The 12,853-nt window shown below is 41.9% G+C and overlaps 1 protein-coding gene across 18 annotated transcripts in view; it reads left to right on the top strand.

The window, feature by feature from the left end:
* Positions 1 to 12,853, top strand: part of DLGAP1 (DLG associated protein 1) — a 1,249,429-nt gene that overhangs the window by 980,173 nt on the left and 256,403 nt on the right. The window contains exon 1 of one of the 18 annotated variants that reach the window (XM_067699624.1): positions 5,731 to 5,825. The exons of the other annotated variants lie outside the window; for them this stretch is intronic. Coding sequence (XP_067555725.1) covers positions 5,811 to 5,825 — 15 coding nt within the window. The 5' untranslated portion in view covers positions 5,731 to 5,810. Of the gene's footprint in view, positions 1 to 5,730; positions 5,826 to 12,853 lie in introns of those variants that run through there. 18 annotated transcript variants of the gene reach the window in all.

Here is a 12,853-nt window from a genome sequence, read left to right as displayed (position 1 = left end):
ATGAAAGCCTTTTAATTTATTTATTAATAACATGCAAATGCCTTTTCATTTTGTTAATGGTGTCCTTCACTGTGCAAAACTTTTAAGTTTGATTAGGTCCCATTTGCTTTTTTTGTTTGTTTCTTTTGCCTGAGGAAACAGATCCAAAAAAATTATTGCTAAGACGATGTCAGAATGCACTGCCTGTGCTCTCTTCTAGCAGTTTTGTGATTTCAGGTGTTACATTTAGAGGCGCAAACAACTAGGTATAAAATAAGTTACAAGGGTGTAATGTACAGCTTAGGGAATATAGCCAATATTTTATAATAACTTTATATGGAGTATAATCTATACAACTACTGAATCACTATGTTGTACACCTGAAACTAATATACTATTGTAAGTCAAGTATATGTCAATTTTTAGAAAAACAACATGCAAATACATTCAAGCATCAGGCTGCCTGCTCTTGCTTTTGCACATGTGGTACCAACCCAGCTGATGGACTGACGACTCCTTCTGGGAGGGCATCTCCAACCCTGGCCAGTGCATTCTCTGACTCTCGGCTACACAGGGGCCCATTCAGAAAGACACTCCTGTCTGTCCTTATTCTGAAGATAGACAGCCATTTAGAAATATTCTTCTACAAAAATACGATCAGTAAATGTAAAGGTAACTAAGAACCGGAGCACTCAATTCAAGGAGTATTACTTTAGGGTCTCATAGCTATTCAGCCAACAAGCAAGCACGTCTTAAGCATTTACTTTATCGAAGGTGCCTTGGGAGAAACAAAGATGAATCACATTGTCTCTCTGATGAATAATGAGTGTGGCGGCGCTCAGTACTGGATGCTCTAAAACACAATGTTTTTCAAACCAATGGCCGCAACCAATTAGTGGTTAGTGAAATCAATCCAGTGGGTCACAAACAACATTATTTTTAATTAAGTAGAATACAATAGAAGAAAATAGAAGAGAGAGTGCGTGGCATGCAGAGAGGTTAAGTAGTTTTCTTTCAGTGGCGTATGTGCATGCACCCATTTCCAAAGTAAGATGTATTTCTTACTGTGAAACATAGTTTAAAAAGTGTTCAAAAGCTCCTGCTTTAGAGAGAGAGAGAAAGAAGAAAACAAAAGCCTTGGACTCAAGAAGCAGCTTGCTGGGAAGATAAAGCTGATTAACAACACAGAACCCTTCGGATAGAGCAGCTCAGGACCCGGGGCTAAAATGAACCTTGCTGATTTCGTGCCCCAGTGGGATTAAGACCAGGGAACAATCACCGTGACAGTTCATTACTCCTTCCTCCTCAACAAACCCTCCACACTCAGCCTTGAGGACCACACCTCGGTGACCCTTCTCAGACACCTTGCTTGTTCCTGCCCAACTCCCCAACTCCTGAGGTTGGATCAGTGCCCAATGGGCACATCTCTTGGGCCACTTCTCTCTTTTACATTTCTTTTTTTTTTTTTTTTTTTTTGCGGTACGCGGGCTTCTCACTGCTGTGGCCTCTCCCGTTGCGGAGCACAGGCTCCAGATGCACAGGCTCAGCGGCCACGGCTCACAGGCCCAACCACTCTGCAGCATGTGGGATCTTCCCGGACCGGGGCACGAACCCGTGTCCCCTGCATCGGCAGGCGGACTCTCAACCACTGCTCCACCAGGGAAGCCCTCTTTTACATTTCTTAGATCACCTCATTATTCTCAGAGCTTTAAATACCATGGGACTGCCCACATTTGGTTTCCCAGCCACATTACCTGAACTCCCAGGCTTGGATACCCACATCCCCATTCAGTCTCTCTACTGAGATGTCTCGTGGGCATCTCAAACTGAACGCGTCCCCAACTGAACTCCTAAGCTTCGTCCCCCATCTCTGCACCTCCCTTGGGCCTCCTCATCTCAGCTAATGGGAATTCACTCCATCCCACTGATGAGGCCAAAAGCCTTGGAGTCTCTCATAACTCCCCTCTTACCTGCAACACCCATGTCCCGATCATCGTTAAGAAACCCGCTGGCCCTATCTTCTCCCCATCTCCTCCTCCACCACCAGCATCCCTCACCTCCACTCTAGTCTGGATGACTGCATAAGCCCCCCACACTGTCCCTCTGATCCTACCCTTACCCCCTTCGAGCCATTCTCAACCAGCACCGGAAGTGATCCTCTTAAGCCAGAAAGTGTCCCATCTCTCATCAAAACCTCCGATCTATTCCCATCTCACCCTGAGTCAAAGCCACGGTCATCACCATGGCCTGCAAAGCCCACATGATCTGCACCCCACACCTGATTGCCATCACACCCACCATCACACACAGCTGTGCTCACCTACAGTCGCCTCTCCCTCCCACCTGGCCTCCCCCCAGGACCTTCTCACTCTTCTTTCAGCCTTGAGCACTCACCCTACAGATCTCAGGGCTAATCCCTCGCCCCCCATCGTGCTGATCTGTACTGGGAGGTCTCTTTCTCAGTGAGACCTTCCAGGTCTGTGCACACCCTTCAACACTGCACATCCCGCCCACACGTACCCTCTGGTCCCCCTCCCCGGCTTCCTTTTTCTCCACAGCACATTCACCATGTAACGTACATTTTATTTATCATATGAATGTCCTTTTCCTCCTTCCCCCACGAAGGCAATTGTTTTTCCTGTTTATACACTGCCGTGTCCCCTGTGACTAAAGAAGCAGCTACTCCACAATAATATACGTTGAATAACAAATACGTATCGGAGAAGTGAGTGAAGACTTTAACAGTATTTTGGAAACATCACAAAAGAAATGGTATTGTAATGTTACCTCCAGCCTAACCACTAAGCAAAGGAAAAGAATACCATCGTAAAGTTTGGTCTAAGAAACCTTACCTCAAACCCTACAATGAATACTCCAGGTGGGACACGCCCTCTCACTGGAGCTTGAGCTAGTTTGGAAATCCTGGTTCAGGTAGCTGTTGGGTGTATCACTCATCTGTGCCCAGGCTCTAGTGACAACTCCTCTTAGCTCTAGATATCATGCTGTCTAGAGGAAGTGGGTTGAAATATAGGCTTAAAGTACAAATCCTCAAGAGACAGTTTCCCCATACAAGGATTATTAACGTGGAATTTTGTGTTACACATGTGCAAAGGACACTCAAAATATTATTCAGTTCTTTCTAGATTCACGTAATTTGAAAGATGATCGTATGGTTATATTAGAGTGTGGTATTCAGGAAGGAAGGATTCTGTTTGGGTCCATTTGAATGCAGTACACTTTCAGGTGTTGTAAACGTAACTTGGAATAAAAAGTCCAAACATCACCAAGATGCAGTAGTAATCATATGATAGCGATGAAAAGCAGGAAATCTTTACTTGGGTCTCTTCTTAAATCTGCTGAGTTTTATTTAATAGATGCCAAAGACCTAAGTGAATGCTTCACAAGTATAATAATTTATAGCATCATCTGAGAAACTTAATATCCCCAAATTCATGATAAACTAAAGGAAAATATTTGCTGAAATTCATTTCAAAATTCATAATTTGGAAATGAAGTATTAATACCGGAGATGATGGACTTGATAGTTTTTAGACTCTAAACGAGCTTTAACAGTTGCTCCTAATAAGATGATCAGACTTTACATTCTAAGGAGAAAGATCCATGCTCATAAGCATTTGACAAGGACTGGGGTCTCCATACATGCTGGGAGATTCATAAAATTTTAGCCAACACTGAAGTTTACTTTTGATGAATGGTATTTCTACACCTGGGCTTCTATTGACCCCAGGAGGAAGCTCACTAACCTTCTACCCACTTCGCTGCTTCTGAACACCAGACACAGAAGTCTAGTTTGCCTCAGGGGATTCGAGTCATGGAATTATAGTACAGAAACCTACATGCTAGTGACTGCAAAAATAATGGAAAAATATGATGGCTTAGCTAGCCATGGCAAGCCAACAGACATGCCTCCAATATGTCAGAAAGACATGTGAGAAATGAACAGTTGCATTAAAAACTAAGGACTCTAAATTAGCTTATCTCTGTATAGTCAGTGGAAATACATATATTTACCGTAGACCTAAACCTCTGGTGTTTTTATCTTGCTATCTATTAGAATTATGTTCTTGCTTATATTTCACTCAAACTTGTAGCCAGCTATAACTGCTGGGTGACGGGTGTTCTGCGGGCATTATTTTTTAAAGTCTTTCGGTTCTTCCAAGCAGCCAACCCTCACTACTTGTTACAGGTTTCAAAATGTTATAGTGTTGTATCTCCCAGCAACTTGATGTTTGAGTTTTATGTTTAATGGAAAATTACTAAGTGTTGAAGGTTACAGAATGATATGATGATATGATGAAAAGATCATAGAAATTTGAGTGAGACAAATGTGCCTTTCAATTCTGACTACGGTTTACTAGCTATAAATTTTCGAGGATGTTATTTAAAGCATAAGTCTCAACTCTCTCATCTTTTCAGTGGAATGACTAACCATGCTGGGGTTTCGTATTACCTGAGATAATGTTTGTGTAGCAGGGAATGTAAAACGGCTGCCAGTGGGTCCTGAAGCTAATTGCTTCCCTATAGATATACTGCAGGAGAGGAACAATCTTTGTCCCAGCTTCCAAGCAAAGGTCGGGAGATGCCTGCTGATTGAACAGCCTGACATCACACGCTCAGCCATGAGACAAGCAATAGAGCTGGGGAACGTGATATGCCAAGGCCTCTGCTACTCCTGAGACATATGGAGACCTCAAGTGGGGGGGAGCAAGGTTTCCCCAAAGCAAAATCGTGGGATGTGAAACCAAGAATCAGAAGTAGAACTGGGTAGCAGAAGCCACAGACGTTCACTACAATCAAAATACAGGGTAGACAATGAATAAAATGTGTTTTCCTCCCCTCTCCTCATATGATACTGGAATATAGTACCGTAGTTACTATTTCTTGTTCTGGTATCACAGGGGTATCTTCCCAACAGATCGTGCCCCCTTTGACGTGAGCATCACCTCAGCAATATTTTCTGCCAGCCCCACAAAGGCCCATGGGTCCTTCCCCTCCTTTGAGGGGTCACAGACCTTGCCCCTGCACATTTCTCCTGCAGTGCCATTTCCCAATGGAAATGCACTTTGCATTTGCACAGATACATTCAACTCCAAAGGAACAGTTTTAGCACCAAGAAGAGGATTCATAAGAACCAACTACAAAGCCAGTAGGTAATTCGGAGGTACTGAAATCTAACACTCGACTTAGCTGGATTCGCGTTAAAGCTATTTTTACTCTTTTCCTTCATCCACCCCCCAGATTTGCCCGATCCGCTTAAAACTTGTAAACCCCTTTGAGACCAGACTGTGTTTTGTGAAATGTCTTTGGTGTATCGCCCTGGCACTGCTATGGTGCAAGGTACCCCGTAGATACCTGTAAACATACGTGGGTGAGAATAATTCCACAGGGTAGCAGCGAATGCATCACCATCAAATAGCACTGTTTACAACGTTCTATTCAAGGGTATTTTAAAATGTTATTTGGAGAGAGATGTGGCCATGGGTATTAGCCCTATTTAAAAAGAGGTAGGTATTTACTCTGGTCCTTGATAGGTAATTTTTCAGCAATCTTAAGCAAATTAACTTTGACACCAGCTTCAGGATTCAAGGGGAGTTAGAAAGGGTGGTTGCCAGGGAAATCAGGCCATAGGATCTACACATCGTGTAATTGTAATTTTCCTATTCTTGCTTTTTTTTTTTTTTTTTTTTCCTTTCTGCTTTTGCTCTGAAAAGAGCAAGCTAAAAAGGCTACAGGGACATTTATGCCAAGTCGCATTTGTCAAGTTGAAAGCTGTGTGGAGCAGAAAAGCAGTTCTCCCAGCTGCAAAGAAGATGCAGAGAAGCCGAGTGAGTAGGGAATCTGAGAGCTCACTAAAAGTGCTTAGAAGGCCGATGCATTACAGCCATTTCCGGACAGAGCGCTAGGCAGGACCTTGACATCCAGGGCAAAGCCTTCCTATAAATGCTGAAAAACCATTTCAGCTGGAGGCCCTCACAGCCCCCTTGAAAGCGTGGCAGGCAGGCAGGTCTTCTGATTCCTCACAAACTGTCCACGCACGTTTAAGCAAAAACTGAGAACAACGGTTGTTAAGGGCGCCACGCCATGGTGAGACAGTAAGCGCTGCTTTATCTCACAATTATTTTCCATATTTATTATTTTAAACCCTCTTTATCCGTGCTAGCCAATTAGGGGCAAGCTACTGTGTGTGCTTATTTCAACAGTTATATTTTATTTTTAAAAAGTACAGAGCATGGGAGCACGCACTCCATTTCTTTTTTAAAGTTAATTTGTTCACACCCTCAATCAGCATATCAGAGGCAGCGTGCTATCCTCAAAGGCTTTGGTATCAGATAAATGCAGACTCCTGCTCATTATGATGACCTTGGGCAAGTCAGTCCAGCTTTTTGAGTTCAGTTTTGCCGCAGTAAAATGGAAACAGGAGTGTCTATTTCATAGGACTGCTAGAGGGATTAAGATAAAGTCACATTGGTATCGCTTCCAGCCCTTGAGATTACTCTATACATGTCAGCTTATTCTGTAATTATCTCAGATCCCCAGCTTTCCTTTCCTAAGTACAGGCTTGCCTCCTCCTGTTTACCCTTCCTTATCAAGCTCGGGAAAGGCCAAATAGGTTGACCCCCTTCAGCTATAGCCAAGTGCCCTCACTTACCTGGTTGCTTCAACTGAAATGCTCAGTTGTTGAAGAAATCAACAGCTGCTAATGGGTAGCCTTGCAAATACAAGCCTAGTATTGATACCCACCATTTTAATCACAGCTCTTCCTTGCTACACTGTCTTCATTTCTACCTAATGAACCAAATGCCTAAGTTATTTCTCCCAGCTTCTTTGGTTCCTGATGAAATAGAAGCTGGCTCTAAACCTCACCTCTGCCTTAGGTGTATGTGTTTTCCTCCCAAATCTCTGCAGCCCAGAACTGCTCACAGAATTACCCCGGCCTCCCCTGGTATATTTCAGGACACATGCTCCATTTCGGCTGTCCCGGCTTTCTAAGTGTCTGCGTTCCTTTTGTGGCTCTCAGATTTCCCCAAATCTCACGCATTTTCATTACTCCAAACCTCACCATCCAACTTCCCATCCTGAGATAATCTGCTCTCAAGGAGTCACTCACACATGGCTTCATCTCCCAGCCATCGGCTCCCAGACCATCCCTGGCACAGAATGTCTGACTCTATCTACATTGAGTTAGACGCTATGACAGCAGCTCAGCTAAACCCCATGTGCATTGGAAGGGCCTTTTCAAAGTAAGCCTTCCCATGTCTGCAGTAGTGTGTCTTATTTTAATTTCAAGGCATGTAGTTCTTTGTTTATGAATTATTTTTTCCTCAGACTTTAAAACTCTCAGAAGTTGTTTTCTTATCTGAACTCTGTGTTCTTTAGATCATCATAAAATGACAATTGTTACTCCTAAAACAACCAAGATCTAAATACGAAGAAAACAAATCCCTGGACTGGGTATGGCAGACCCCTCCCAGCTTGGGCGCGGTGTCACTCTGACCTAGCTACTAACCTCTCTGGACTTCAGTTTCTTTATCTGATAAACTGAGATTATAATATTTACTCTTCCTATCCTTCAAGGCGGTTGTAAACATCATGAGACAATTGTGTAAACTTATGTTTTGGGCCAAAGCATGACATAGCTGAATGCTAACTGTTATTAATCTGGTCACTAAGGAATACAAACATTAAGTTCTATAATTGCTATCCCAGAATACATCCATTCGTGTTCTTATTTTTGCACGTATTCTTTAAAAAGCTGTTTGATAGATTCCTGAGCTCCATATTTCTCACGTTTTAGCATCTTTGATATTGGAATGTATCATTTAATCTATGGAGTGTCAGAGCTTAATTGGTGGTGTTTCTTTCTTAGTGGTACAAAAATGTATTGAGGAGTTTACGTTGGTATCTTGGATTTGGTAAAATGCAACATTTGGAGTTCAGGGGAAAGCTGAGGAAGTGTAAAAGTAGGGGTACCTTGTCTATTCAGAATAGAATAGAAATCCTATTAGCCAAGAGGGGAGTAGGATAACCTCCCCCTGCCCCCACCAAGAATAAAAAATTAGCAAAGAGTTTGAGACATTCAGACAGAAGGAATTACCTTGAATCATGCCACTTTAAGGTTCCCTACGGGAAACCTTTTATAGATATATAAAATATATATAATATACATTATATTATACGTTATAAATTACATATATTATAAATATAAATATATAATAATATATTTTATTTACATTTTCATATATATGAGATTTTTCTATTTTTACATAGGGTTACATATATATATTCCCTTTGCTTTTATATCTTTATACTAGAATATCTACTTTAATGACTAGAAGGATGTTAGTTAAAACACCACTGCTTTTTAATCCCAAGATATTTATAGCTCACCATACTTTAAAAGTAACCACGAGGAGACAGATCTGTAACATTTATTCTCAGATTTTTAATGGTGCTTTGAAGTTCACAAGCTATATTCACACACATTATCTCTATTCATTATACATCTATTATCATCCCCATTTTACAGATGGAAAAATTGAATCAAAGAGGTGAAGTGACTCATTCCAGGTCACACACAGTGAGTGAATGCAAAATTGTTGTTGGAATTAATTAGTTCTTCTCTTCCAGCCTCTCCCCACCACAGTGACTAAGCGCTGCACAGAGCAGACACTTCGTGCAGCCCAGCACCTCCCTGACCACCACAGGCTGTTGGCCTTAACCGTCCTCAGACATCTGGAATGCATAGGTCTTGAGTCAAGGTTTCTAAAAGAAAAATAGCTTCTCCAAATACAAAAATATCTCCCATGGAGTTTTCTTTTTCCTTAAGATTTCTGCTTTATGAACCAAAAGGAGTCATTTGAGATTCGATCACTGGGAAGCCAGGCCAGCTTCAGCTGGCCCAAGGAAGCAGGCTCCCCCCTCGGTCCTACAGAATAGAGATGAGTCCCCGGGACGGAGAATGTAGAGTATTTCCTGATGGGCCAGTCTCACTTAAAAATGATGGGTGTAGGCAGTATATTAGAAATTTAAGTTTTTGCTTAATATATTTCAATTATTTCTGCCCCTCCATTATCAAAGAAATTGAAAGCAAGGCATGAGAGTCTTCTTGGAAAGCCAACGTCATCCACCATGAGGGAGCATCTGTGTGCCGAGTGCAGAACTCCCATAAAACAGACCTTTATTGAGCACTTCCTGTGTGCTCGTGGTCATTACCTCATTTAATCCATGTATAACTTTATGGGGTAGGAAAGAGACAAGGAAACTGAGGCACAGAGAATTTAATTAATGAGCCCATGGAGGTCCCTATTTAGTGGTCCAGCGGAAACCCAAACCTGGACAAGCTGGTTGCAGAGCCCAAGCCCCTAACCCTTCAGCAGTACGGCTTCCCCCAGTTTCAGCAAGCTTACTGAGCCATTGGAGAGATGACACAAAGACACAGAAAACAAGTCATATCTATAAATGCCATTGTAGGATTATGCAACTGAAGTACTTAGAAGGAATCTGTGGATCAGGTTAGGGTCCATACTGTCTCCATCACAACCATACAACTCTGCCCTTCTAATTTAAAAGCAGCCACAGTCAATACGTAATGAGTGGGCATGACTGTGTGCCAATAAAACTTTATTTACAAAGGCAGATGGCAAGCTGGATTTCACCCGTGAGCTACAGTTGGCTGACCCCTTATGTAGATGGTACATGCTATAGGTTTCATAAAGGAGTTGAATTTAGCCTGGAGCAGTTGGAGGGAGCTTTGGGATTGCTGAGTTCAGCTTGAAGGAAGATTTGAGGTGGGTTTACAAGAGCCTGTGTGACCTGGTCCCACCTCCCCAGCCTCTCCTGGCATTTCCCTCTTGGTCAGGACTCTCCCGCCACAATGGCGTCTTCTTCCTAGGCTTCAGTTACACACAGAGCTTATCCCTACTCTAGAGACTTCGCACTGGCTGATCCTTCTGCCTGGAAGCACTTCCCCAGCTCTCCTCCAGGTTGGCTCCTTTGGTCGGAACTGATCTCCTCGTAGATGTTACCTCTTCCCAGTGGCTTCGCTGAGGAACACGTTAAAGGAGTTCTCCTCCAACCCCTTTGTCACATCACCCCATCTTATTTTCCTAATGACATGTATGGTTTCTGAAATCGTCTTGTTCATTTATGGGTATACTTGTCTATCATCCATCTCTTCCTGCTCTCCTTCTGCAATGTAAGCTCCACAACTTGGGATCAACGTTTGTGTGGTTCACTGCCTGCACGTTCCCGGCACCCAAACCATGGCTTGAAAATGAACAAGCAAAAAATACTTGCAGAGACACCGCTTTGGGAAAGCAGGTGTTTTCCTTACTTGCTGCAAGTAATAAATCCTGCCTTCTCTGGAAAAAAGAAAAGAAAAAGAAAAAAAAACTTGCAAAAGTGAAGGAAGAAGGGAGGCAGACAAGGAGAGAGGCAAAGAGGGAGACAGAAAATGTAAGCATGCCACCATTAGGTGGTATTAATTTTCTCTTGTTGCATTAGGATGGCCCATCATTCAGTGCCCATGACACTATTTCAACTAAGACAGCATCTTCATCCTGTAATTAGAGGATGGTAGCACCTGGTTATGGTCATTCCTTGTCAGAGATAGGTCTTTTTACTCCTGACCCATGACATATGGTTTAAGTTATAGCCTGGCTATCCCCAAAATAGAAAAATGCACACTAATCCTCATTTTGTTCTCTCAAAAATAAAGTTCTCCACTGGAGTTTCATGCTTAAACATACGCATTAAAAAACAAATAGTCCTCTTTTTCTCTAACCCATACTGTTGTTAAACCCTAAGCTTTATTAGACTGATTTTATTGCTGTTTCTTTAACGTTTACTGGGTCTAACCGCCCCACGAAGCTCGTGAAGGCAAGCAGGACATCTGGCTTGCCTGCCATCAACAGGTGCCCAGGCTGCTCCTTTATCTGCTCCAGCCTCCCTTTCTTACAAAGACTTCCGTTCCCCTAACCACTAGGACCAGTAATAGGAAGGTTTTCTCAGACAGCTGCAAGGTTAGTTTTTTCTTTGGATTTGCCTAAATCTTTTCTCTCTGTGCAACTGACACAGAAAGACACAGCAACCCTGACTAGATCACAATAGTAGCTGCAGCACATGACTCTCCTTTCTTTTCAATGGAAAGGGAGTAACATTTCATGCCCTGGCCCCTAAACAAACTGGTATGCTTTCCTTGAAAACAATGTAACCAACCACTGCCTCCTCTTTTGCTTTCAAATTTAAGAGACATAATAAAAACTGTGGCTCAAATTATAGCGACTTTGCTGGCCCTTATTGTTCAGCAGCAGTATTTTTCTTCTCCAAAGTCTTGAGGTTCTGTTTCTTTACATTTTTCCTGGAGCTAATTTCTGTGTTATTTTACATGTAATTTATTGTAGGCTACCTTTCAGTGTAGGAATAATGTATTGATTTTTAAAACCCATTCCAAAGCAAATCACTTCCATAAACTTCTTAGCTGATATCATTTGAAAAATATGTTTAATTGAAACATATACACATTAAATACTTCCCAGCTGGTTCCCTTAGCAACAGTTGCAGCCTGTTTCTAGTATAAGACCAAGTTTCTACCATAAACTAACTTTGAAAAAAACAAAACACCTAAACAAAAATTTGCCATGTTTTGTTTCATAAGCATTATGAGCTTATAAGTTGTCATTGGTCTCTGACATAGTTCAGAGAGCGACACTTATGAGCTGTGCATCAGTACTGAGAAATGGCAAGCATTGGCTGCCTCCTCCGTGACCCTCAGCTGTACCAACTTAATTTATGAGATGTAATTACTGAGCCAATAATGAGGTTCTGAGTATGATCATATCTTTGCAGTGACTCACCTGCCAATGGAAGGAAAACAAGACTCTTCTCAGCATTTATAATTTCCCTAAGAAGTCTCCCTGTTGCTATGGTGATGTGGATGGGTTTTTAGCTAAAAAAGCAAAAACTCTACATTGCTACTACCATAATTAATAAATGGCAAATGGATCAGACGTGATGGATGACAAAGGTGTCATGGGACTATAGTTGTTCAGTTCTGTAGGTGCCACAAGATCATACAGAGAGAGACAGCATCAGATATGGTCATGGCAAGACCCCAGGAGCTGCTGGGCTGGAACTCTGCCCCTTTGTAGCTGGGACGTTGGGCGAGTTACATAACCTCAGGTTCCTCATTTGTAAAATGGGGATAATAATAGTGCCCTTAGCTGTGTGGATCAAATGAGTTAACCTGTATAAAGCCTTTAGAACAGTGCCTGCACATAGGAAGCATGATTTAAGAGTTTGTTAAATAAAATAAGCTGTATGGTGAAGCTTAACCAAACTTCATTGGTAGTTTTCAGCATTAGAACCTACCAACCACTGTTTTCAGGTCCAGGAATAGTAGCATCTCTTCAGTCTGATGTTTCTAGATATACGTTTTCAAATTATATAGATAAATGTATAAATTAAGGGGGAAAGCATAGTGCTTTTAGTGGAATGTCTGTCCTCAGTTCCTAGAACCGATAATGTTTAAAAATCGACGTCTACTCTGTGTGTGTATCATTGTGGACAGTTAACACTTTAGATTTAAAATGTGTATGTTATTAATCATAAATCTTAGATTGACTAAACACTCATCTTTGAGTTAAAATGCTTTGGACCCTAGTGCTGCCATTTATTAGTTATGTGTCTTTGGCAAATTTCTTAAGCTCTCTGAGCTTCTGCTTCTCCTCCGAGAAATACAGAAAAATACACGGAGTTGGTGCATCGATGAAACAAGATCCTGTAAGCAAATTTCTTAGCCGAGTTCAATGTTAATAATGAAACATGGCATCATTTAATGGATAATCAGTGAATA

Source organism: Pseudorca crassidens, chromosome 12, assembly GCF_039906515.1.
Source record: "Pseudorca crassidens isolate mPseCra1 chromosome 12, mPseCra1.hap1, whole genome shotgun sequence".
In the NCBI taxonomy this organism is placed as follows: Eukaryota; Metazoa; Chordata; class Mammalia; order Artiodactyla; family Delphinidae; genus Pseudorca; species Pseudorca crassidens.
The sequence above is the reverse complement of the archived record's forward strand: the minus strand, read 5'-3'. Positions and strand labels throughout refer to the sequence as shown.